This window comes from Somniosus microcephalus, unplaced genomic scaffold (genome assembly GCF_052327205.1).
Source record: "Somniosus microcephalus isolate GS21.2 unplaced genomic scaffold, FLI_Smic_1.0 unresolved_chr1, whole genome shotgun sequence".
Taxonomy (NCBI): Eukaryota; Metazoa; Chordata; class Chondrichthyes; order Squaliformes; family Somniosidae; genus Somniosus; species Somniosus microcephalus.
Window position 1 is genome coordinate 34,378,862 of NW_028225179.1, and position 24,363 is coordinate 34,403,224.

General features: G+C 52.9%; 1 protein-coding gene across 1 annotated transcript in view; it reads right to left on the reverse strand.

The window, feature by feature from the left end:
- The window catches only part of LOC147094590 (sarcoplasmic/endoplasmic reticulum calcium ATPase 1-like), a 119,872-nt gene that overhangs the window by 29,358 nt on the left and 66,151 nt on the right, over nucleotides 1–24,363 (reverse strand). The window contains exons 8-9 of the mRNA XM_085974427.1: nucleotides 13,291–13,588; nucleotides 1,140–1,306 (exon numbers count right to left, since the gene is read on the reverse strand). Of these exons, the coding sequence (XP_085830553.1) occupies nucleotides 1,140–1,306; nucleotides 13,291–13,588 (465 nt within the window). The remainder of the gene's footprint in view (nucleotides 1–1,139; nucleotides 1,307–13,290; nucleotides 13,589–24,363) is intronic.

A 24,363-nucleotide genomic window follows, 5' to 3' on the forward strand; every position in this document is an offset into this window, starting at 1 on the left:
GACTGGAGAAGCTGGGGTTGTTCTCCTTAGAGCAGAGAAGGTTAAGGGGAGATTGACCAGAATGGTACCAGGGATGAGGGACTTCAGTGATGTGGAGAGACTGGAGAAGCTGGGATTGTTCTCCTTAGAGCAGAGAAGGTTAAGGGAGAGATTGACCAGAATGGTTCCAGGGATGGGGGACTTCAGTGATGTGGAGAGACTGGAGAAGCTGAGATTGTTCTCCTTAGAGCAGAGAAGGTTAAGGGGAGATTGACCAGAATGGTTCCAGGGATGAGGGACTTCAGTGATGTGGAGAGACTGGAGAAGCTGGGATTGTTCTCCTTAGAGCAGAGAAGGTCAAGGGGAGATTGACCAGAATGGTACCAGGGGATGAGGGACTTCAGTTACGTGGAGTTACTGGAGAAGCTGGGGTTGTTCTCCTTAGAGCAGAGAAAGTTAAGGGGAGATTGGCCAGAATAGTACCAGGGGATGAGGGACTTCAGTGATGTGGAGAGACTGGAGAAGCTGGGATTGTTCTCCTTAGAGCAGAGAAGGTCAAGGGGAGATTGACCAGAATGGTACTGGGGATGAGGGACTTCAGTTACGTGGAGTTACTGGAGAAGCTGGGGTTGTTCTCCTTAGAGCAGAGAAAGTTAAGGGGAGATTGGCCAGAATAGTACCAGGGGATGAGGGACTTCAGTGATGTGGAGAGACTGGAGAAGCTGGGATTGTTCTCCTTAGAGCAGAGAAGGTCAAGGGGAGATTGACCAGAATGGTACTGGGGATGAGGGTCTTCAGTGATGTGGAGAGACTGGAGAAGCTGGGGTTGTTCTCCTTAGAGCAGAGAAAGTTAAGGGGAGATTGGCCAGAATAGTACCAGGGGATGAGGGACTTCAGTGATGTGGAGAGACTGGTGAAGCTGGGGTTGTTCTCCTTAGAGCAGAGAAGGTTAAGATGAGATTTGATAGAGGTATTCATAATTATGAAGGCTAAATAAAGAGAAACTGGCTGAAGGGTCGGTAACCAGAGGACACAGATTTAAGATAATCAGCAAAAAAATCTGAGGGGGAGATGAGGAGAATTTGTTTTTTTACACAGTGAGTTGCTGTGATCTGAAAGGAGCGGTGGATCAGATTCACAGGGCAGTTCGGGAGACTGACCTTGCACACGGACATTTGGTTGGTAGTCAAGGTCCCGGTCTTGTCGGAGCAGATGACTGAGGTGCAGCCCAAAGTCTCGACGGAGGGCAGGCTCCTCACGATGGCGTTCTTCTTGGCCATACGGCGGGTACCCAGGGCCAGGCAGGTGGTGATCACGGCGGGCAATCCTGCGAGAGAGAGGAGGGCATGGTTACAGGACAGTACGTGGTCTAACTGGATGCGTCGGTGCCAGCTCTCTGTCTCCACCCAACTCTGGGTCAGGAGGTGGTGGGTTCGAACTCGTACAACAGAGACACTCCCGGAGCGCTGCACTGTTGGAGGGGCAGTACTGAGGGAGCGCCACACTGTCAAAGGGGCAGTACTGAGGGAGTGCTGCACTGTCGGAGGGGCAGTACTGAGGGAGCGCTGCACTGTCGGAGGGGCAGTACTGAGGGAGCGCCGCACTGTCGGAGCGGCAGTACTGAGGGAGCGCCGCACTGTCAGCGGTGCAGTACTGAGGGAGTGCCGCACTGTCGGAGGGGCAGTACTGAGGGAGTGCTGCACTGTCGGAGGGGCAGTACTGAGGGAGTGTCGCACTGTGGGATGGGCAGTACTGAGGGAATGCTGTACTGTCGGATGGGCAGTACTGAGGGAGCGCCGCACTGTGGGAGGGGCAGTACTGAGGGAGTGCCGCACTGTCGGAGGGGCAGTACTGAGGGAGTGCCGTACTGTCGGAGGGGTGGTACTGAGGGAGCGCCGCACTGTCGGAAGGGCAGTACTGAGGGAGTGCCGCACTGTCGGAGGGGCAGTACTGAGGGAGCGCCGCACTGTCTGAGGGGCTGTACTGAGGGAGCGCCGCACTGTCGGAGGGGCAGTACTGAGGGAGTGCCGCTCTGTCGGAGGGGCAGTACTGAGGGAGCGCCGCACTGTCGGAGGGGCAGTACTGAGGGAGCGCCGCACTGTCGGAGGGGCAGTACTGAGGGAGCGCCGCACTGTCGGAGGGGCAGTACTGAGGGAGCGCCGCACTGTCGGAGGGGCAGTACTGAGGGAGCGCCGCACTGTCGGAGGGGCAGTACTGAGGGAGCGCTGCACTGTCGGAGGGGCAGTACTGAGGGAGCGCCGCACTGTCGGAGGGTCAGTACTGGGGGAGCGCTGCACTGTCGGAGGGGCAGTACTGAGGGAGTGCCGCACTGTCGGAGGGGCAGTACTGAGGGAGCGCTGCACTGTCGGAGGGGCAGTACTGAGGGAGTGCCGCACTGTCGGAGGGGCAGTACTGAGGGAGCGCCGCACTGTCGGAGGGGCAGTACTGAGGGAGTGCCGCACTGTCGGAGGGGCAGTACTGAGGGAGCGCTGCACTGTCAGAGGGGCAGTACTGAGGGAGTGCCGCACTGTCGGAGGGGCAGTACTGAGGGAGCGCAGCACTGTCGGAGGGGCAGTACTGAGGGAGCGCCGCACTGTCGGAGGGGCAGTACTGAGGGAGCGCCGCTCTGTCGGAGGGGCAGTACTGAAGGAGCGCCGCACTGTTGGAAGGGCAGTAGTTTGGATAAGACATTAAACTGATGGCTCCATCTGCCCCCCTCTCTCGCTGTCTCTTTCTTCCTGTCTCTCTCTCTGTTGCTCTCTCTCTGTTTCCCTCTATTTCTGTCTGTCTGTCTCTCTATCTCTGTCTGTCTGTAAATCATCGAACTCTCTATCTATCTCTTTCTAATCGTTTTCTATCTTTCTGTCTCTCTGCCTTTGACCATCAATCCATACATCTATCTCACTGTCCGTCCGTCTGTCTAATATATATCTGTTAATTATATATCTATTAATCATCCTACTGAACTCCACAAACAAACTCTAAAGCCAGCTCATCTGCCAATGCACTTTATTATGGTCATATTTATGTTAATATATTACAAGCCAAATGTATGTTGAATGTTTAAATGTCTTAATCTAAATGTACACTCTCGGGAGCCGCAAGCCTGCATTTCATTGTACTGCACCTGTGCACTAACAATGACAATAAAAGTTGATTTGATTTGATTTGATCTCTATCTCTCTCTATATCTCTCTCTATCGCTTCCTTTTTCTCTATCTCAGTCTACCTGTCGGAGTATAACTACTGGATTTGTTATTCTCTATCTCTGTCTCTATCTCTTTCTAACTCTCCCTTTTTCTCTATCTCAGTCTACCTGTCCGAGTATAACTACTGGATTTGTTATTCTCTATCTCTGTCTCTATCTCTTTCTAACTCTCTATATCCATTTCGATGTGTCTATGTCTGTTTATGTTAAAACAGGCTTGAGACTGAAGATGTTGGATGGAGACTGTCTGTGTGGAGTTTGCACATTCTCCCCGTGTTTGCGTGGGTTTTCTCCGGGTGCTCCGGTTTCCTCCCACAGTCCAAAGATGTGCGGGTTAGGTTGATTGGCCATGATAAAAATTGACCCTTAGTGTTAGGGGGGATTAAATACGTGGGGTTACGGGGATAGGGCTTGGGAGGGGTGGCTGTCGGTGTAGGGACCGGGTGCTAGGGTTTGGATGATCAGCCATGATCTCGTTGAATGGCGGAGCAGGCTCGAAGGGCCGAATGGCCTACTCCTGCTCCTAGTTTCTATGTTTCTATGAGAGAGAGAGTGAAGATGTCTGATGGAGAGAGAGAGTGTGAAGGTGTGTGAGGGAGAGAGTGTGAGGGTGTGTGAGGGAGAGAGAGAGTGTGAGGGTGTGTGAGGGAGAGAGAGAGTGTGAGGGTGTGTGAGGGAGAGAGAGAGAGTGTGAAGGTGTGTGAGGGAGAGAGAGAGTGTGAAGGTGTGTGAGGGAGAGAGAGAGAGTGTGAGGGTGTGTGAGGGAGAGAGAGAGTGTGAGGGTGTGTGAGGGAGAGAGAGAGTGTGAGGGTGTGTGAGGGAGAGAGAGAGAGTGTGAAGGTGTGTGAGGGAGAGAGAGAGTGTGACGGTGTGTGAGGGAGAGAGAGAGTGAGTGAGGGTGTGTGAGGGAGAGAGAGAGAGTGACGGTGTGTGAGGGAGACAGAGAGTGTGAAGGTGTGTGAGGGAGAGAGAGAGTGTGAAGGTGTGTGAGAGAGAGAGAGAGAGTGAGGGTGTGTGAGGGAGAGAGAGAGTGTGTGAGGGTGTGTGAGAGAGAGAGAGTGTGAAGGTGTGTGAGAGAGAGAGAGAGAGTGTGAGGGTGTGTGAGGGAGAGAGAGAGTGTGAGGGTGTGTGAGGGAGAGAGAGAGTGTGAGGGTGTGTGAGAGAGAGAGAGAGTGTGAGGGTGTGTGAGGGAGAGAGAGAGTGTGAGGGTGTGTGAGGGAGAGAGAGAGTGTGAGGGTGTGTGAGGGAGAGAGAGAGAGTGTGAGGGTGTGTGAGGGAGAGAGAGAGAGTGTGAGGGTGTGTGAGGGAGAGAGAGAGAGTGTGAGGGTGTGTGAGAGAGAGAGAGAGTGTGAGGGTGTGTGAGAGAGAGAGAGAGTGTGAAGGTGTGTGAGGGAGAGAGAGAGTGTGAGGGTGTGTGACGGAGAGAGAGAGTGTGAGGGTGTGTGAGGGAGAGAGAGAGAGTGTGAGGGTGTGTGAGGGAGAGAGAGAGAGTGTGAGGGTGTGTGAGGGAGAGAGAGAGTGTGAGGGTGTGTGAGGGAGAGAGAGAGTGTGAGGGTGTGTGAGAGAGAGAGAGAGTGTGAGGGTGTGTGAGAGAGAGAGAGTGTGAGGGTGTGTGAGGGAGAGAGAGAGTGTGAGGGTGTGTGAGGGAGAGAGAGAGTGTGAGGGTGTGTGAGGGAGAGAGAGAGAGTGAGGGTGTGTGAGGGAGAGAGAGAGAGTGAGGGTGTGTGAGGGAGAGAGAGAGTGTGAGGGTGTGTGACGGAGAGAGAGAGTGTGAGGGTGTGTGAGGGAGAGAGAGAGAGTGTGAAGGTGTTGGATGGAGAGAGAGACTGGGGGGGGAAGAGAGAGAGAGACTGGGGGGGAAGAGAGAGACAGACTGGGAGGGGGAAGAGAGAGAGAGACTGGGGGGGAAGAGAGAGAGAGACTGGGGGGGGGAGAGAGAGAGAGACTGGGGGGGAAGAGAGAGAGACTGGGAGGGAAGAGAGAGAGAGACTGCGGGGGGAGGAGAGAGAGAGAGACTGGGGGGGGAACAGAGAGAGAGACTGGGAGGGGGAAGAGAGAGAGAGACTGGGGGGGGGGAAGAGAGAGAGACTGGGGGGGAAGAGAGAGAGACTGGGAGGGAAGAGAGAGAGAGACTGGGAGGGGGAAGAGAGAGAGAGACTGGGGGGAAGAGAGAGAGAGACTGGGAGGGGGAAGAGAGAGAGAGACTGGGGGGGAAGGGAGAGAGAGACTGGGGGGGAAGAGAGAGAGAGACTGGGGGGGAAGAGAGAGAGAGACTGGGGGGGAAGAGAGAGAGAGAGACGGGGAGGGGAAGAGAGAGAGAGACTGGGAGGGGGAAGGGAGAGAGAGAGACTGGGGGGGAAGAGAGAGAGAGACTGGGGGGGAAGAGAGAGAGACTGGGGGGGAAGAGAGAAAGAGACTGGGGGGGAAGAGAGAGAGAGACTGGGGGGGAAGAGAGAGAGAGACTGGGGGGAAGAGAGAGAGAGACTGGGAGGGAAGAGAGAGAGACTGGGGGGGAACAGAGAGAGACGGGGGGGAACAGAGAGAGACTGGGGGGAAGAGAGAGAGAGACTGGGGGGGAAGAGAGAGAGAGACTGGGGGGGGGAAGAGAGAGAGAGACTGGGAGGGAAGAGAGAGAGACTGGGGGGGAAGAGAGAGAGAGACTGGGGGGGAAGAGAGAGAGAGACTGGGGGGGGAAGAGAGAGAGAGACTGGGGGGAAGAGAGAGAGAGACGGGGGGGAAGACAGAGAGAGAGACTGGGGGGGAAGAGAGAGAGAGACTGGGGGGGAAGGGAGAGAGAAAGACTGGGGGGGAAGAGAGAGAGAGAGACTGGGGGGGAAGAGAGAGAGAGACTGGGGGGGAAGCGAGAGAGAGACTGGGGGGAAGAGAGAGAGAGAGACTGGGGGGGAAGAGAGAGAGGGACGGGGGGAAGAGAGAGAGAGACCGGGGGGGGGTAGAGAGAGAGAGAGACTGGGGGGGGAAGAGAGAGAGAGGCTGGGGGGGGAAGAGAGAGAGAGACTGGGGGGGGGGGAAGAGAGAGAGAGACTGGGGGGAACAGAGAGAGAGACTGGGGGGGGAAGAGAGAGAGAGACGGGGGGGAGAAGAGAGAGAGACTGGGGGGGAAGAGAGAGAGACTGGGGGGGAAGAGAGAGAGAGACTGGGGGGGAAGAGAGAGAGAGACTGGGGGGGAAGAGAGAGAGAGACTGGGGGGGGGAAGGGAGAGAGAGACTGGGGGGGGAAGAGAGAGAGAGACGGGGGTAAGAGAGAGAGAGACTGGGGGGGAAGAGAGAGGGAGACGGGGGGAAGATTGAGAGAGACTGGGGGGAAGAGAGAGAGAGACTGGGGGGGAAGAGAGAGAGAGACGGGGGGGAAGAGAGAGAGAGACTGGGGGGGGAAGAGAGAGAGAGACGGGGGGAAGAGAGAGAGAGACTGGGGGGGAAGAGAGAGAGAGACTGGGGGGGAAGAGAGAGAGAGACGGGGGGGGGAAGAGAGAGAGAGACTGGGGGGGGAAGAGAGAGAGAGACGGGGGAAGAGAGAGAGAGACTGGGGGGAAGAGAGAGAGAGACTGGGGGGGAAGAGAGAGAGAGACTGGGGGGGGGAAGAGAGAGAGAGACTGGGGGGAAGAGAGAGAGAGACGGGGGGCAGAGAGAGAGAGACGGGGGGAAGAGAAAGAGAGACTGGGGGGGAAGAGAGAGAGACTGGGGGGGGAACAGAGAGAGAGACGGGGGGGAAGAGAGAGAGAGACGGGGGGAAGAGAGAGAGAGATGGGGGGAAGAGAGAGAGAGACTGGGGGGGGAACAGAGAGAGACTGGGGGGGAAGAGAGAGAGAGACTGGGGGGGGAAGAGAGAGAGAGACTGGGAGGGGGAAGAGAGAGAGAGACTGGGGGGGGAAGAGAGAGAGAGAGACTGGGGGGAAGAGAGAGAGAGACTGGTGGGTGGAAGAGAGAGAGAGACTGGGGGGGAAGAGAGAGGGAGACTGGGGGGAAGGGAGAGAGAGACTGGGGGGGGAAGAGAGAGAGAGACTGGGGGGGAAGAGAGAGAGAGACTGGGAGGGGGAAGAGAGAGAGAGACTGGGGGTGGAAGAGAGAGAGAGACTGGGGGGGAAGAGAGAGAGAGACTGGGGGGAAGAGAGAGAGAGACTGGGGGGGGAAGAGAGAGAGAGACTGGGGGTAGAAGAGAGAGAGACTGGGGGGGGAGAGAGAGAGAGACTGGGGGGGAAGGGAGAGAGAGAGAGACTGGGGGGGAAGGGAGAGAAAGAGAGACGGGGGGGAAGAGAGAGAGAGACTGGGAGGGGGAAGAGAGAGAGAGACGGGGCAAGAGAGAGAGAGACTGGGGGGGAAGAGAGAGAGAGACTGGGGGAAGAGAGAGAGAGACTGGGGGGGAAGAGAGAGAGAGACTGGGGGGGAAGAGAGAGAGAGACTGGTGGGGAAGAGAGAGAGCGACTGGGGGGAAGAGAGAGAGAGACTGGGGGGGGAAGGGAGAGCGAGAGAGACTGGGAGGGGGAAGAGAGAGAGAGACTGGGGGGGAAGAGAGAGAGAGAGACGGGGGGAAGAGAGAGAGAGACTGGAGGGGAAGAGAGAGAGAGACTGGGGGGGAAGAGAGAGAGAGAGAGACTGGGGGGGAAGAGAGAGAGCGACTGGGGGGGAAGAGAGAGAGAGACTGGGGGGGAAGAGAGAGAGCGACTGGGGGGGAAGAGAGAGAGAGACTGGGGGGGGAAGGGAGAGCGAGAGAGACTGGGAGGGGGAAGAGAGAGAGAGACGGGGGGGAAGAGAGAGAGAGACGGGGGGAAGAGAGAGAGAGACTGGGGGGAAGAGAGAGAGAGACTGGGGGGGAAGAGAGAGAGAGAGAGACTGGGGGGGTAGAGAGAGAGCGACTGGGGGGGAAGAGAGAGAGAGACTGGGGGGAAGAGAGAGAGAGACTGGGGGGGAAGAGAGAGAGCGACTGGGGGGGAAGAGAGAGAGAGACTGGGGGGAAGAGAGAGAGAGACTGGGGGGGGAAGAGAGAGAGCGACTGGGGGGGAAGGGAGAGAGAGACGGGGGGGAAGAGACAGAGAGACGGGGGGAAGAGAGAGAGAGACTGGGGGGGAAGAGAGAGAGAGACTGGGGGGGAAGGGAGAGAGAGACTGGGAGGGGAAGAGAGAGAGAGACTGGGGGGTGGAAGAGAGAGAGAGACTGGGGGGAAGAGAGAGAGAGACTGGGAGGGGAAGAGAGAGAGAGACTGGGGGGGGGGAAGAGAGAGAGAGAGACGGGGGGAAGAGAGAGAGAGACTGGGGGGAAGAGAGAGAGAGACTGGGAGGGGGAAGAGAGAGAGAGACTGGGGGGGAAGAGAGAGAGAGACTGGGGGGGAGAAGAGAGAGAGACTGGGAGGGGGAAGAGAGAGAGAGACTGGGGGGGAAGAGAGAGAGACTGGGAGGGGGAAGAGAGAGAGAGACTGGGGGGGAAGAGAGAGAGAGACGGGGGGAAGAGAGAGAGAGACTGGGGGGGAAGAGGGAGAGCGACTGGGGGGAAGAGAGAGAGAGACTGGGATGGAAGAAAGAGAGAGACGGGGGGGGAAGAGAGAGAGAGACGGGGGGAAAGAGAGAGAGAGACGGGGGGAAGAGAGAGAGAGACTGGGGGGGAAGAGGGAGAGCGACTGGGGGGGAAGAGAGAGAGAGACTGGGGGGGGAAGAGGGAGAGCGACTGGGGGGGAAGAGAGAGAGAGACTGGGGGGGAAGAGAGAGAGAGACTGGGGGGAAGAGAGAGAGAGACTGGGAGGGGGAAGAGAGAGAGAGACTGGGGGGGAAGAGAGAGAAAGACTGGGGGGGAAGAGAGAGAGAGACTGGGGGGGAACAGAGAGGGAGACGGGGGGGAAGAGAGAGAGAGACTGGGAGGGGGAAGAGAGAGAGAGACTGGGGGGGAAGGGAGAGAGAGAGAGACTGGGAGGGGGAAGAGAGACAGAGACTGGGGGGGAAGAGAGAGAGAGACTGGGGGGTGGAAGAGAGAGAGACGGGGGGTGGAAGAGAGAGAGAGACTGGGGGGGAAGAGAGAGAGAGACTGGGGGGGGAAGAGAGAGAGAGACTGGGAGGGACGAGAGAGAGAGTGACGGGGTGGAAGAGAGAGAGAGACTGGGGGGGGAAGAGAGAGAGAGACTGGGAGGGACGAGAGAGAGAGAGACGGGGGGTGGAAGAGAGAGAGAGACTGGGGGGAAGAGAGAGAGAGACTGGGGGGGAAGAGAGAGAGAGACTGGGGGGGTGGAAGAGAGAGAGAGACTGGGGGGGGAAGAGAGAGAGAGACTGGGGGGGTGGAAGAGAGAGAGAGACTGGGGGGGAAGAGAGAGAGAGACTGGGGGGGTGGAAGAGAGAGAGAGACTGGGAGGGTGGAAGAGAGAGAGAGACTGGGGGGGAAGAGAGAGAGAGACTGGGGGGGTGGAAGAGAGAGAGAGACTGGGGGGGGAAGAGAGAGAGAGACTGGGGGGGTGGAAGAGAGAGAGAGACTGGGAGGGTGGAAGAGAGAGAGAGACTGGGGGGGTGGAAGAGAGAGAGAGACTGGGAGGGTGGAAGAGAGAGAGAGACTGGGGGGGTGGAAGAGAGAGAGAGACTGGGAGGGTGGAAGAGAGAGAGAGACTGGGGGGGTGGAAGAGAGAGAGAGACTGGGGGGGTGGAAGAGAGAGAGAGACTGGGGGGGTGGAAGAGAGAGAGAGACTGGGAGGGTGGAAGAGAGAGAGAGACTGGGAGGGTGGAAGAGAGAGAGAGACTGGGGGGTGGAAGAGAGAGAGAGACTGGGAGGGTGGAAGAGAGAGAGAGACTGGGGGGGGGAAGAGAGAGAGAGACTGGGGGGGTGGAAGAGAGAGAGAGACTGGGGGGGAAGAGAGAGAGAGACTGGGGGTGTGGAAGAGAGAGAGAGACTGGGGGGGGGAAGAGAGAGAGACTGGGGGGGTGGAAGAGAGAGAGAGACAGGGGGGGTGGAAGAGAGAGAGAGACAGGGGGGGTGGAAGAGAGAGAGAGACTGGGAGGGTGGAAGAGAGAGAGAGACTGGGGGGGAAGAGAGAGAGAGACTGGGGGGGTGGAAGAGAGAGAGAGACTGGGGGGGGAAGAGAGAGAGAGAGAGACTGGGGGGGAAGAGAGAGAGAGACTGGGGGGGTGGAAGAGAGAGAGAGACTGGGGGGGTGGAAGAGAGAGAGACTGGGAGGGGGAAGAGAGAGAGAGACTGGGGGGGAAGAGAGAGAGAGAGACTGGGGGGAAGAGAGAGAGAGACTGGGGGGGTGGAAGAGAGAGAGAGACTGGGAGGGGGAAGAGAGAGAGAGACTGGGGGGGTGGAAGAGAGAGAGAGACTGGGGGGTGGAAGAGAGAGAGAGACTGGGGGGGTGGAAGAGAGAGAGAGACTGGGGGGTGGAAGAGAGAGAGAGACTGGGGGGTGGAAGAGAGAGAGAGACTGGGGGGGTGGAAGAGAGAGAGAGACTGGGGGGTGGAAGAGAGAGAGAGACTGGGGGGTGGAAGAGAGAGAGAGACTGGGGGGGTGGAAGAGAGAGAGAGACTGGGGGGGTGGAAGAGAGAGAGAGACTGGGGGGGTGGAAGAGAGAGAGAGACAGAGGACAGGATATGCTCTCACTGCAGTCAGGGGGTGGTGGAGACAGAGATGCACTTCCTCACAGCTTGTAGAAAATATCAGGGCATAAGGGAGAATTTCTACCCAAAATTCACAAAAATATGCCCTGAATTCAGAAATTTGAATGACGACCAAAAACTCCCATACCTACTAGGGGAAGAAAGAAATTGTGTAACCTTAGCGGCACACTATGTTACAGCTTGCCATAAACAGAGGGACAACCACTAAATATAAGAAAAGAGTATATACAAATTATATGAATGTATATTTATACACTCAGGGATATATCTGTTTATACACTGTATGGATAGATCTGTATTTATGTGTACAACCATGAATGTTTTTTCGATGCTTTGGCAACATAAGATGTACCTTGTCATCATGCCAATAAAGCGATTTGAATTGAATTGAATTGAATTGAGAGAGCGAAGATGTTTGATGGAATGAGAGAGCGAAGTGGGGATAAATTCAGTCGCGGCCCTAACTTTCGGGACGTTGAAAGTCTAATTAATCTCGCTGCCCGCTAAATTCAGCCTCAGCGCGCGAAGTATGCAGGGGAGCGTTAAATCAGGTGCTAATGGCGTAGGTGAGTGGCGTTACGCTTCAAGTGATAACAAATCTAAGGTGTTGTGCGATCGGGAGCAAGCATTGGGGCAGAGGCTTCGCAGGGGAGGGTCTTTGGATTCCGCACACCAGCCTCCAATGATTCGGGGTGTGCAGAACGTCAACATGCTGTCGGATAAAATGCAAAAACCCTTCGGTGGCCCGCAACACTCCGGGGACTAAGCAGCTTTTATTTGGATGCAGCTACATCCTGCACTCCACAATCGGCCTTTGGAACGGAGGTTCCTCGACAGCTGGGGCGCGTCGCTTTAAGTAGCTCCCCGCCGGCTGCCCGCCGGCTGGTTAACGCCTCCGCTCCCTGTCGGCGCGAGGCGGTAATGGGGAGGGGGGAAGGGGTGGCGGCGCCACTGAAGTTTGCAGGTCGGGTGCCCAGTGAGCGCTGCACACTCACTGACGTCCTGGCCTGCATGGCGAATGGGATCCAGGCGAATTTGCCGTGCGGCGTGGGACTTGCCCAGCCGCGGCACCCCATCAGCTCCCCCCCTCATGCCGCCAGGCGCTAACTGCGCTGCGCCAACCTACTAAATCCCACCTCCGCCCCGAGATGTTTAGAAACATAGAAGACAGGAGCAGGAGTAGGCCATTCGGCCCCTCGAGCCTGCTCCGCCATTCAATGCGATCATGGCTGATCATCCAAACTCAGTACCCTGTCCCTGCTTTCTCCCCATATCCCTTGATCCCTTTAGCCTTAAGAAATATATCAAACTCCTTCTTGAATATATTTAATGATTTGGCCTCAACTGCCCTGTGTGGTAGAGAATTCCACAGGTTCACCACTCTCTGGGTGAATAAATTCCTCCTCATCTCTGTCCTAAATGGCTTACCCCTTATCCTTAGACTGTGACCCCTGGTTCTGGACTCCCCCGCCATCGGGAACATCCTTCCTGCATCCAGTCTGTCTAGTCCTGTTAGAATTTTATAAGTTTCAATGAGATCCCCTCTCATTCTTCTAAACTCCAGTGAATATAAGCCCAATCGACCCAATCTCTCCTCATACGTCATTCCTGCCATCCCAGGTATCAGTCTGGTGAATCTTCGCTGAACTCCCTCCATGGCAAGAACATCCTTCCTCAGACAAGGCGACCAAAACTGCACACAATACTCAAGGTGCGGTCTCACCAAGGCCCTGTACAACTGCAGCAAGACATCCTTGCTCCTGTACTCGAACCCTCTCGCTATCAAGGCCAACATACCATTTGCCTTCTTAACCGCCTGCTGCACCTGCATGCTTACCTTCAGCGACTGGTGCACAAGGACACCCAGGTCTCGTTGCACTTCCCCTTCTCCCAATCTATTGCCGTTCAGATAATAATCTGCCTTCCTGTTTTTGCCACCAAAGTGGACAACCTCGCATTTATCCACATTATACTGCATCTGCCATGCTTCTGCCCAATCACCCAACCTGTCCAAATCATCCTGGAGTTTCTCGGCATCCTCCTCACAGCATACACGCCCACCCAGCTTTGTGTCGTCTGCAAATTTGGAGATATTACATCTAGTTCCCTTGTCTAGATCATTAATATATATTGTGAATAGCTGGGGTCCTAGGACCGATCCCTGCGGTACCCCACTAGTCACTGCCTGCCACTCGGAAAAAGACCCGTTTATTCCAACTCTTTGCTTTCTGTCTGCCAACCAGTTCTCTATCCAAGTCAGTACCTTGCCCCCAATCCCATGTGCCTTAACTTTACACGCTAATCTCTTATGTGGGACCTGATCGAAAGCCTTCTGAAAGTCCAAATACACCACATCCACTGGTTCTCCCTTATCTATTTTACCAGTTACATCGTCAAAAATTTTTCCAACCTCGCATTTATCCACATTATATTGCATTTGCCATGCTTTTGCCCAATCGCCCAACCTGTCCAAATCGCACTGGAGTTTGATGGAGGGGCTGACCTTCTGGGATGGCAGCCACAGCCAGGGCCACGGCGATCTTGAAGTAGTAGACCGCGCCTCGGATCCAGGAGCCCCCGTGGACTGGGTCATTGAAGTGACCGATGTTGATGAGCCACACGGCCACGCAGATGAGGGAGATGACCTTCGACAGCTGCTCGCCGAACTGGTCCAGCTTCTGCTGCAGGGGCGTCTTTTCCTGCTCTGTGGCCACCATCTGGTCGCGGATCTTGCCGATCTCAGTGCTGACGCCAGTGGCCACCACCACGCCCGTGGCTTTTCCAGCCGCGATGTTGGTGCCCTGCGGTGGGTTGGGGGGTGGGGAGGGGAGAGGGCGGAAGATAAGTTACCCAACGACTGAGGCACCAAAGCCATCATCACATAGAAACATAGAAGATAGGAGCAGGAGTAGGCCATTCGGTCCCTCGAGCCTGCTCCGCCATTCAATGCGATCATGGCTGATCATCCAAATTCAGTACCCTGTCCCTGCTTTCTCCCAATATCCCTTGATCCCTTTAGCCTTAAGAAATATATCCAACTCCTTCTTAAGTATATTTAATGTATTGGCCTCTACTGCCTTCTGTGGTAGAGAATTCCACAGGTTCACCACTCTCTGGGTGAAGAAATTCCTCCTTATTTCTGTCCTGAAAGGCTTACCCCTTATCCTTAGACTGTGACCCCTGGTTCTGGGCTCCCCGACCATCGGGAACATCCTCCCTGCATCTAGTCTGTCCAGTCCTGCCAGAATTTTATAAGTTTCGATGAGATCCCCTCTCATTCTTCTAAACTCCAGCGAGTACAAGCCCAATCGTCCCAATCTCTCCTCATACGTCATTCCTGCCGTCCCAGGTATCAGTCTGGTGAATCTTCGCTGCACTCCCTCCATGGGCAAGAACATCCTTCCTCAGATAAGGTGACCAAAACTGCACACAATACTCAAGATGCGGTCTCACCAGGTCAAAATCACACCCGGGTTCGCCTTCGAACCCCCTTCCCCTACTCTGCATGGAATCGCATGGAATGTATAGCATGGAAACTGCGCCATGCCGGAGTTTCTGCTCCACACGAGCCTCCACCCACCCTACTTCATCTCACCCTCTCAGCATATCCCTCTATTCCTTTCTCCCTCATGTGTTTATCCAGCTTCCCCTTAAATGTATCTCTGTTATTCGCCTCAACCACTCCCTGTGGCAGCGAGTTCCACATTCTCACCACTCTCTGGGGAAAGAAGTTTCTCCTGAATTCCCCATTGGATTTATTAGTGACTGTCTTATATTGATGGTCCCTAGTTCTGGTCTCGCCTACAACTGGAAACGTCTTCCCTACCTCGACCCTATCGAAACCTTTCATAATCTTACAGACCTCGATCAGGTCGCCCCTCAGCCTTCCCTTTTCTAGAGAAAGCAGCCCCAGTCTTTTCAATCTTTCCTGATAGGTGTAACCTCTCTGTTCTGGTATCACCCTTGTAAATCTTTTTTACACCTTCTCTATATCCTTTTATAATATGGAGACCAGAACTGTGCACAGTGCTCCAAGTGTGGTCTAACCAGACCAGAACTGTGCACAGTGCTCTAAGTGTGGTCTAACCAGACCAGAACTGTGCACAGTGCTCCAAGTGTGGTCTAACCAGACCAGAACTGTGCACAGTGCTCCAAGTGTGGTCTAACCAGACCAGAACTGTGCACAGTGCTCCCAGTGTGGTCTAACCAGACCAGAACTGTGCACAGTGCTCCAAGTGTGGTCTAACCAGACCAGAACTGTGCACAGTGCTCCCAATGTGGTCTAACCAGACCAGAACTGTGCACAGTGCTCCCAGTGTGGTCTAACCAGACCAGAACTGTGCACAGTGCTCCAAGTGTGGTCTAACCAGACCAGAACTGTGCACAGTGCTCCAAGTGTGGTCTAACCAGACCAGAACTGTGCACAGTGCTCCCAGTGTGGTCTAACCAGACCAGAACTGTGCACAGTGCTCCAAGTGTGGTCTAACCAGACCAGAACTGTGCACAGTGCTCCAAGTGTGGTCTAACCAGACCAGAACTGTGCACAGTGCTCCAAGTGTGGTCTAACCAGACCAGAACTGTGCACAGTGCTCCAAGTGTGGTCTAACCAGACCAGAACTGTGCACAGTGCTCCAAGTGTGGTCTAACCAGACCAGAACTGTGCACAGTGCTCCAAGTGTGGTCTAACCAGACCAGAACTGTGCACAGTGCTCCAAGTGTGGTCTAACCAGACTAGAACTGTGCACAGTGCTCCAAGTGTGGTCTAACCAGACCAGAACAGTGCACAGTGCTCCAAGTGTGGTCTAACCAGACCAGAACTGTGCACAGTGCTCCAAGTGTGGTCTAACCAGACCGGAACTGTGCACAGTGCTCCAAGTGTGGTCTAACCAGACCAGAACTGTGCACAGTGCTCCAAGTGTGGTCTAACCAGACCAGAACTGTGCACAGTGCTCCAAGTGTGGTCTAACCAGACCAGAACTGTGCACAGTGCTCCAAGTGTGGTCTAACCAGACCAGAACTGTGCACAGTGCTCCAAGTGTGGTCTAACCAGACCAGAACTGTGCACAGTGCTCCAAGTGTGGTCTAACCAGACCACAACTGTGCACAGTGCTCCAAGTGTGGTCTAACCAGACCAGAACTGTGCACAGTGCTCCAAGTGTGGTCTAACCAGACCGGAACTGTGCACAGTGCTCCAAGTGTGGTCTAACCAGACCGGAACTGTGCACAGTGCTTCAAGTGTGGTCTAACCAGACCAGAACTGTGCACAGTGCTCCAAGTGTGGTCTAACCAGACCAGAACTGTGCACAGTGCTCCAAGTGTGGTCTAACCAGACCAGAACTGTGCACAGTGCTCCAAGTGTGGTCTAACCAGACCAGAACTGTGCACAGTGCTCCAAGTGTGGTCTAACCAGACCAGAACTGTGCACGGTGCTCCAAGTGTGGTCTAACCAGACCAGAACTGTGCACGGTGCTCCAAGTGTGGTCTAACCAGACCAGAACTGTGCACAGTGCTCCAAGTGTGGTCTAACCAGACCAGAACTGTGCACAGTGCTCCAAGTGTGGTCTAACCAGACTAGAACTGTGCACAGTGCTCCAAGTGTGGTCTAACCAGACCAGAACTGTGCACAGTGCTCCAAGTGTGGTCTAACCAGACCAGAACTGTGCACAGTGCTCCAAGTGTGGTCTAACCAGACCAGAACTGTGCACAGTGCTCCAAGTGTGGTCTAACCAGACCGGAACTGTGCACAGTGCTTCAAGTGTGGTCTAACCAGACCAGAACTGTGCACAGTGCTCCAAGTGTGGTCTAACCAGACCAGAACTGTGCACAGTGCTCCAAGTGTGGTCTAATCAGAGCAGAACTGTGCACAGTGCTCCAACTGTGGTCTAACCAGACTGGAACTGTGCACAGTGCTCCAAGTGTGGTCTAACCAGACCGGAACAGTGCACAGTGCTCCAAGTGTGGTCTAACCAGACCAGAACTGTGCACAGTGCTCCAAGGGTGGTCTAACCAGACCAGAACTGTGCACAGTGCTCCAAGTGTGGTCTAACCAGACCAGAACTGTGCACAGTGCTCCAAGTGTGGTCTAACCAGACCAGAACTGTGCACAGTGCTCCAAGTGTGGTCTAACCAGACCAGAACTGTGCACAGTGCTCCAAGTGTGGTCTAACCAGACCAGAACTGTGCACAGTGCTCCAAGTGTGGTCTAACCAGACCAGAACTGTGCACAGTGCTCCAAGTGTGGTCTAACCAGACCGGAACTGTGCACAGTGCTCCCAGTGTGGTCTAACCAGACCAGAACTGTGCACAGTGCTCCAAGTGTGGTCTAACCAGACCGGAACTGTGCACAGTGCTCCCAGTGTGGTCTAACCAGACCAGAACTGTGCACAGTGCTCCAAGTGTGGTCTAACCAGACCAGAACTGTGCACAGTGCTCCAACTGTGGTCTAACCAGACTGGAACTGTGCACAGTGCTCCAAGTGTGGTCTAACCAGACCGGAACAGTGCACAGTGCTCCAAGTGTGGTCTAACCAGACCAGAACTGTGCACAGTGCTCCAAGGGTGGTCTAACCAGACCAGAACTGTGCACAGTGCTCCAAGTGTGGTCTAACCAGACCAGAACTGTGCACAGTGCTCCAAGTGTGGTCTAACCAGACCAGAACTGTGCACAGTGCTCCAAGTGTGGTCTAACCAGACCAGAACTGTGCACAGTGCTCCAAGTGTGGTCTAACCAGACCAGAACTGTGCACAGTGCTCCAAGTGTGGTCTAACCAGACCGGAACTGTGCACAGTGCTTCAAGTGTGGTCTAACCAGACCAGAACTGTGCACAGTGCTCCAAGTGTGGTCTAACCAGACCAGAACTGTGCACAGTGCTCCAAGTGTGGTCTAACCAGACCAGAACTGTGCACAGTGCTCCAAGTGTGGTCTAACCAGACCAGAACTGTGCACAGTGCTCCAAGTGTGGTCTAACCAGACCAGAACTGTGCACAGTGCTCCAAGTGTGGTCTAACCAGACCAGAACTGTGCACAGTGCTCCAAGTGTGGTCTAACCAGACCAGAACTGTGCACAGTGCTCCAACTGTGGTCTAACCAGACCGGAACTGTGCACAGTGCTCCAAGTGTGGTCTAACCAGACCGGAACAGTGCACAGTGCTCCAAGTGTGGTCTAACCAGACCAGAACTGTGCACAGTGCTCCAAGTGTGGTCTAACCAGACCAGAACTGTGCACAGTGCTCCAAGTGTGGTCTAACCAGACCAGAACTGTGCACAGTGCTCCAAGTGTGGTCTAACCAGACCAGAACTGTGCACAGTGCTCCCAGTGTGGTCTAACCAGACCAGAACTGTGCACAGTGCTCCAAGTGTGGTCTAACCAGGCCAGAACTGTGCACAGTGCTCCAACTGTGGTCTAACCAGACTGGAACTGTGCACAGTGCTCCAAGTGTGGTCTAACCAGACCGGAACAGTGCACAGTGCTCCAAGTGTGGTCTAACCAGACCAGAACTGTGCACAGTGCTCCAAGGGTGGTCTAACCAGACCAGAACTGTGCACAGTGCTCCAAGTGTGGTCTAACCAGACCAGAACTGTGCACAGTGCTCCAAGTGTGGTCTAACCAGACCAGAACTGTGCACAGTGCTCCAAGTGTGGTCTAACCAGACCAGAACTGTGCACAGTGCTCCAAGTGTGGTCTAACCAGACCAGAACTGTGCACAGTGCTCCAACTGTGGTCTAACCAGACCGGAACTGTGCACAGTGCTCCAAGTGTGGTCTAACCAGACCGGAACAGTGCACAGTGCTCCAAGTGTGGTCTAACCAGACCAGAACTGTGCACAGTGCTCCAAGGGTGGTCTAACCAGACCAGAACTGTGCACAGTGCTCCAAGTGTGGTCTAACCAGACCAGAACTGTGCACAGTGCTCCAAGTGTGGTCTAACCAGACCAGAACTGTGCACAGTGCTCCAAGTGTGGTCTAACCAGACCAGAACTGTGCACAGTGCTCCAAGTGTGGTCTAACCAGACCAGAACTGTGCACAGTGCTCCAAGTGTGGTCTAACCAGACCAGAACTGTGCACAGTGCTCCAAGTGTGGTCTAACCAGACCGGAACTGTGCACAGTGCTTCAAGTGTGGTCTAACCAGACCAGAACTGTGCACAGTGCTCCAAGTGTGGTCTAACCAGACCAGAACTGTGCACAGTGCTCCAAGTGTGGTCTAACCAGACCAGAACTGTGCACAGTGCTCCAAGTGTGGTCTAACCAGACCAGAACTGTGCACAGTGCTCCAAGTGTGGTCTAACCAGACCAGAACTGTGCACAGTGCTCCAAGTGTGGTCTAACCAGACCAGAACTGTGCACAGTGCTCCAAGTGTGGTCTAACCAGACCAGAACTGTGCACAGTGCTCCAAGTGTGGTCTAACCAGACCAGAACTGTGCACAGTGCTCCCAGTGTGGTCTAACCAGACCAGAACTGTGCACAGTGCTCCAAGTGTGGTCTAACCAGACCAGAACTGTGCACAGTGCTCCAAGTGTGGTCTAACCAGACCAGAACTGTGCACAGTGCTCCAAGTGTGGTCTAATCAGACCAGAACTGTGCACAGTGCTCCAAGTGTGGTCTACCCAGACCAGAACTGTGCACAGTGCTCCAAGTGTGGTCTAACCAGACTAGAACTGTGCACAGTGCTCCAAGTGTGGTCTAACCAGACCAGAACAGTGCACAGTGCTCCAAGTGTGGTCTAACCAGACCAGAACTGTGCACAGTGCTCCAAGTGTGGTCTAACCAGACCGGAACTGTGCACAGTGCTCCAAGTGTGGTCTAACCAAACCAGAACTGTGCACAGTGCTCCAAGTGTGGTCTAACCAGACCAGAACTGTGCACAGTGCTCCAAGTGTGGTCTACCCAGACCGGAACTGTGCACAGTGCTCCAAGTGTGGTCTAACCAGACCAAAACTGTGCGCAGTGCTCCAAGTGTGGTCTAACCAGACCAGAACTGTGCACAGAGGTCCAAGTGTGGTCTAACCAGACCAGAACTGTGCACAGTGCCCCAAGTGTGGTCTAACCAGACCAGAACTGTGCACAGTGCTCCAAGTGTGGTCTAACCAGACCAGAACTGTGCACAGTGGTCCAAGTGTGATCTAACCAGACCGGAACTGTGCACAGTGCTCCAAGTGTGGTCTAACCAGACCAGAACTGTGCACAGTGCTCCAAGTGTGGTCTAACCAGACCGGAACTGTGCACAGTGCTTCAAGTGTGGTCTAACCAAGGTTCTACACACGTTTAACTTCACATGTCTGCTTTTCAATTCTATCCCTCTAGAAATGAACCCCCGTGCCTGGTTTGCTTTTAATTTTGGCCTTTTTAACCTGCGTCGCTACTCTGAATGATTTCTGCAAAAGGACCTCCAGACCTCTCGGCTTCTGTCCCCCATTTAGACTTATTTTCCAAGGGGTACGTGGCCTATTTATTCTTCCTACCAAAATGAACCATCTCACACTTATTGCAATTCATTTGCCAATTTCCTTCATCTCACTCTATCATCATTCTCGAGGAATTTAAAAGGTGGAGGTGGGAATAAAGCACATGCACCATCGAATGTTTCTATATATCACGGACACCGGCAAATCTCCCGCGCTGCAGCTCATGGTGTATTAGAGGGTGTATTGTTATTATAAGGCCAGGAATATGAATGTGGAGGTATGCATCTCTCGAGGGCATAAATCCAATTGCAGTTGAGTCAACACCAGGTGAGTTGGAGTTAAGTAAACACCAGGTGAGTTGGAGTTAAGTAAACACCAGATGAGTTGGAGTTGAGTCAACACCAGGTGAGTTGTTGTTAAGCAAACACCAGGTGAGTTGGAGTTAAGTCAACACCAGGTGAGTTGTTGTTAAGTAAACACCAGGTGAGCTGCTGTTAAGTAAACACCAGGTGAGTTGTTGTTAAGTAAACACCAGGTGAGTTGTTGTTAAGTAAACACAAGGTGAGTTGCTGTTAAGTAAACGCCAGGTGAGCTGTTGTTAAGTAAACACCAGCTGAGCTGCTGCTAAGTAAATAGCAGGTGAGTTGGAGTTAAGTAAACACCAGGTCAGTTGTTAAGTAAACGCCAAGTGTGATGTTGTTAAGTAAACACCTGGTGAGTTGTTGTTAAGTAAACACCAGGTGAGTTAGAGTTAAGTGAACACTAGGTGAATTAGAGTTAAGTGAACACCAAGTATGATGTTGTTAAGTAAACACCTGGTGAGTTGCTGTTAAGTAAACACCAGGTGAGTTGCTGTTAAGTAAACACCAGGTGATTTGTTGTTAAGTAAACACCAGGTGAATTGCAGTTAAGTAAATACCAGGAGAGTTAGAGTTAAGTGAACACCAAGTATGATGTTGCTAAGTAAACACCAGGTGAGTTGCTGTTAAGTAAACACCAGGTGAGTTGCTGTTAAGTAAACACCAGGTGAATTGCTGTTAAGTAAACACCAGGTGAGTTGCTGTTAAGTAAACACCAGGTGAATTGCTGTTAAGTAAGCACCAGGTGAGTTGCTGTTAAGTAAACACCAGGTGAGTTGTTGTTAATTAAACACCAGGTGAGTTGTTGTTAAGTAAACACCAGGTGAGTTGTTGTTAAGTAAGCACCAGATGAGTTGTTGTTAATTAAACACCAGGTGAGTTGTTGTTAAGTAAGCACCAGGTGAATTGCTGTTAAGTAAACACCAGGTGAGTTGCTGTTAAGTAAACACCAGGTGAGTTGCTGTTAAGTAAACACCAGGTGAGTTGTTGTTCAGTAGACACAAAGTGTAACGTTGTTAAGTAAACACCAGGTGAGTTTCTGTTACATAAACACCAAATGTGATGTTGTTAATTAAACACCTGGTGAGTTGCTGTTACGTAAAGACCAGGTGAGTTGTTGTTCAGTAAACACCAGGTGAGTTGGAGTTAAGTAAACACCAGGTGATTGCTATTAAGTAAACACCAAATGTGATGTTAAGTAAACACCAGGTGAGTTGCTGTTAATTAAACACCAGGTGTGATGTTGTTAAGTAAACACCAGGTGAGTTGCTGTTAAGTAAACACCAGGTGTGATGTTGTTAAGTAAACAGCAGGTGTGATGTTGTTAAGTAAACACCAGGTGAGTTGTTGTTAAGTAAACACCAGGTGAGTTGCTGTTAAGTAAAGACTAGGTGAGTTGTTGTTAAGTAAACACCAGGTGAGTTGCAGTTAAGTAAACACCAGGTGAGTTGTTGTTAAGTAAACACCAGGTGAGCTGCTGTTAAGTAAACACCAGGTGAGTTGTTGTTAAGTAAACACCAGGTGAGTTGCTGTTAAGTAAACGCCAGGTGAGTTGGTGTTAAGTAAACACCAGCTGAGCTGCTGCTAAGTAAATAGCAGGTGAGTTGGAGTTAAGTAAACACCAGGTCAGTTGTTAAGTAAACGCCAAGTGAGTTGTTGTTAAGTAAACACCAGGTGAGTTAGAGTTAAGTGAACACCAGGTGACTTAGAGTTAAGTGAACACCAAGTATGATGTTGTTAAGTAAACACCAGGTGAGTTGTTGTTAAGTAAACACCAGGTGAGTTGTTGTTAAATAAACACCAGGTGAGTTGCTGTTAAGTAAACACCAGGTGATTTGTTGTTAAGTAAACACCAGGTGAATTGCAGTTAAGTAAATACCAGGAGAGTTAGAGTTAAGTGAACACCAAGTATGATGTTGCTAAGTAAACACCAGGTGAGTTGCTGTTAAGTAAACACCAGGTGAATTGCTGTTAAGTAAACACCAGGTGAGTTGCTGTTAAGTAAACACCAGGTGAGTTGCTGTTAAGTAAACACCAGGTGAGTTGTTGTTAAGTAAACACCAGGAGAGTTGTTGTCAAGTAAACACCAGGAGTGTTGTTGGTAAGCAAACACCAGGTGAGTTGTTGTTAAGTAAACAACAGGAGAGTTGTTGTTAAGTAAACACCAGGTGAGTTGCTGTTAAGTAAACACCAGGTGAGTTGTTGTTAAGTAAACACCAGGTGAGCTGGTGCTAAGTAAACACCAGGTGAGTTGGAGTTAAGTAAACACCAGGTCAGTTGTTAAGTAAACACCAAGTGTGATGTTGTTAAATAAACACCAGGTCAGTTGTTAAGTAAACACTAAAGGCTAGAAATTCAGTTGGTTGCGCCAGCCGTTAGCGCCTTAGGAGGAGTAGATGTCGAGCGCTGGGCGCTTAGCGCCCAGGCGCAGCGCGATCTGCACCTCTCCCCAACTTCAGTAGACATTTAGCGCCGGCGCTAAGTCTTTGCGCGCGCTCAGCTGCGCGTGCAGATCATGACATAATTTCCTCGTGCAACGCCCTTTGTGCGTCCCAAACCGGATCTTCAGTCGCACCGGCCCATTGTGCGCCGGGCGGCCCTAACGACTGTTGAGTGGAACGTTGCTCAGCCGATGCGGGCCACGGGGAGCGCAAATTAAAGGGCACTTCCCCTGCCACTAGATACGGCAGCCGTGTTGCAACACTCCTTTTTGTGAGAGACGGATCTTCTGGTTTGGCGCAACGGAGGAGGAGGAGGAGGACCGTACCACATAACAAACTAATGTCGGCCGTTCAAAAACACAAATGCACCCTTCCCCTTTAAGAGCTCACCGGCGCCAGAGTGTCAATCAGCAGCTCGCCGCACCTGCCCTGTGCCCGACTTCCGGGGTTTCGCCCCGGGCCGCCGGCTTAGCGCCTAATGATAGTCGTGCATCGCCTGTTTTAGCGCAGCAGCAACCTCTTAGGGCGATGCGACTGAATATCGGCGAAGGGGGCTCGACTTTGCGCCGGGCGCAAACTTTAGCGGCCGCCCGACTTTACCGCCCCAAAAGTGGCTATACTGAATTTCTAGGCCCAAGTGTGATGTTGTTAAGTAAACACCAGGTGAATTGCAGTTAAGTAAACACCAGGTGAGTTGCTGTTAAGTAAACACCAGGGGAATTGCTGTTAAGTAAACAACAGGTGAATTGCTGCTAAGTAAACACCAGGTGAGTTGCTGTTAATAAACACCAGGTGAGTTGCTGTTAAGTAAACACCAGGTGAGTTGTTGTTAATTAAACACCAGGTGAGTTGTTGTTAAGTAAACACCAGGAGAGTTATTACGTAAGCACCAGGTGAGTTGTTGTTAATTAAACGCCAGGTGAGTTGTTGTTAAGTAAACACCAGGTGAGTTGTTGTTAAGTAAACAACAGGAGAGTTGTTAAGTAAACACCAGGTGAGTTGTTAAGTAAACACCAGGTGAGTTGCTGTTAAGTAAACACCAAGAGAGTTGTTGTTAAGTAAGCACCAGGTGAGTTGTTGTTAATTAAACACCAGGAGAGTTATTGTTAAGTAAGCACCAGGTGAATTGCAGTTAAGTAAACACCAGGTCAGTTTGAGTTAAGTGAACAGCAAGTATGATGTTGTTAAGTAAACACCAGGTGAGTTGTTGTTAAGTAAACACCAGGTGAATTGCAGTTAAGTAAACATCAGGTGAGTTAGAGTTAAGTAAACACCAGGTGAGTTGTTGTTAAGTAAACACCAGGCGAATTGCTGTTAAATAAACACCAGGTGAGTTGCTGTTAAGTAAACACCAGGTAAGTTGCTGTTAAGT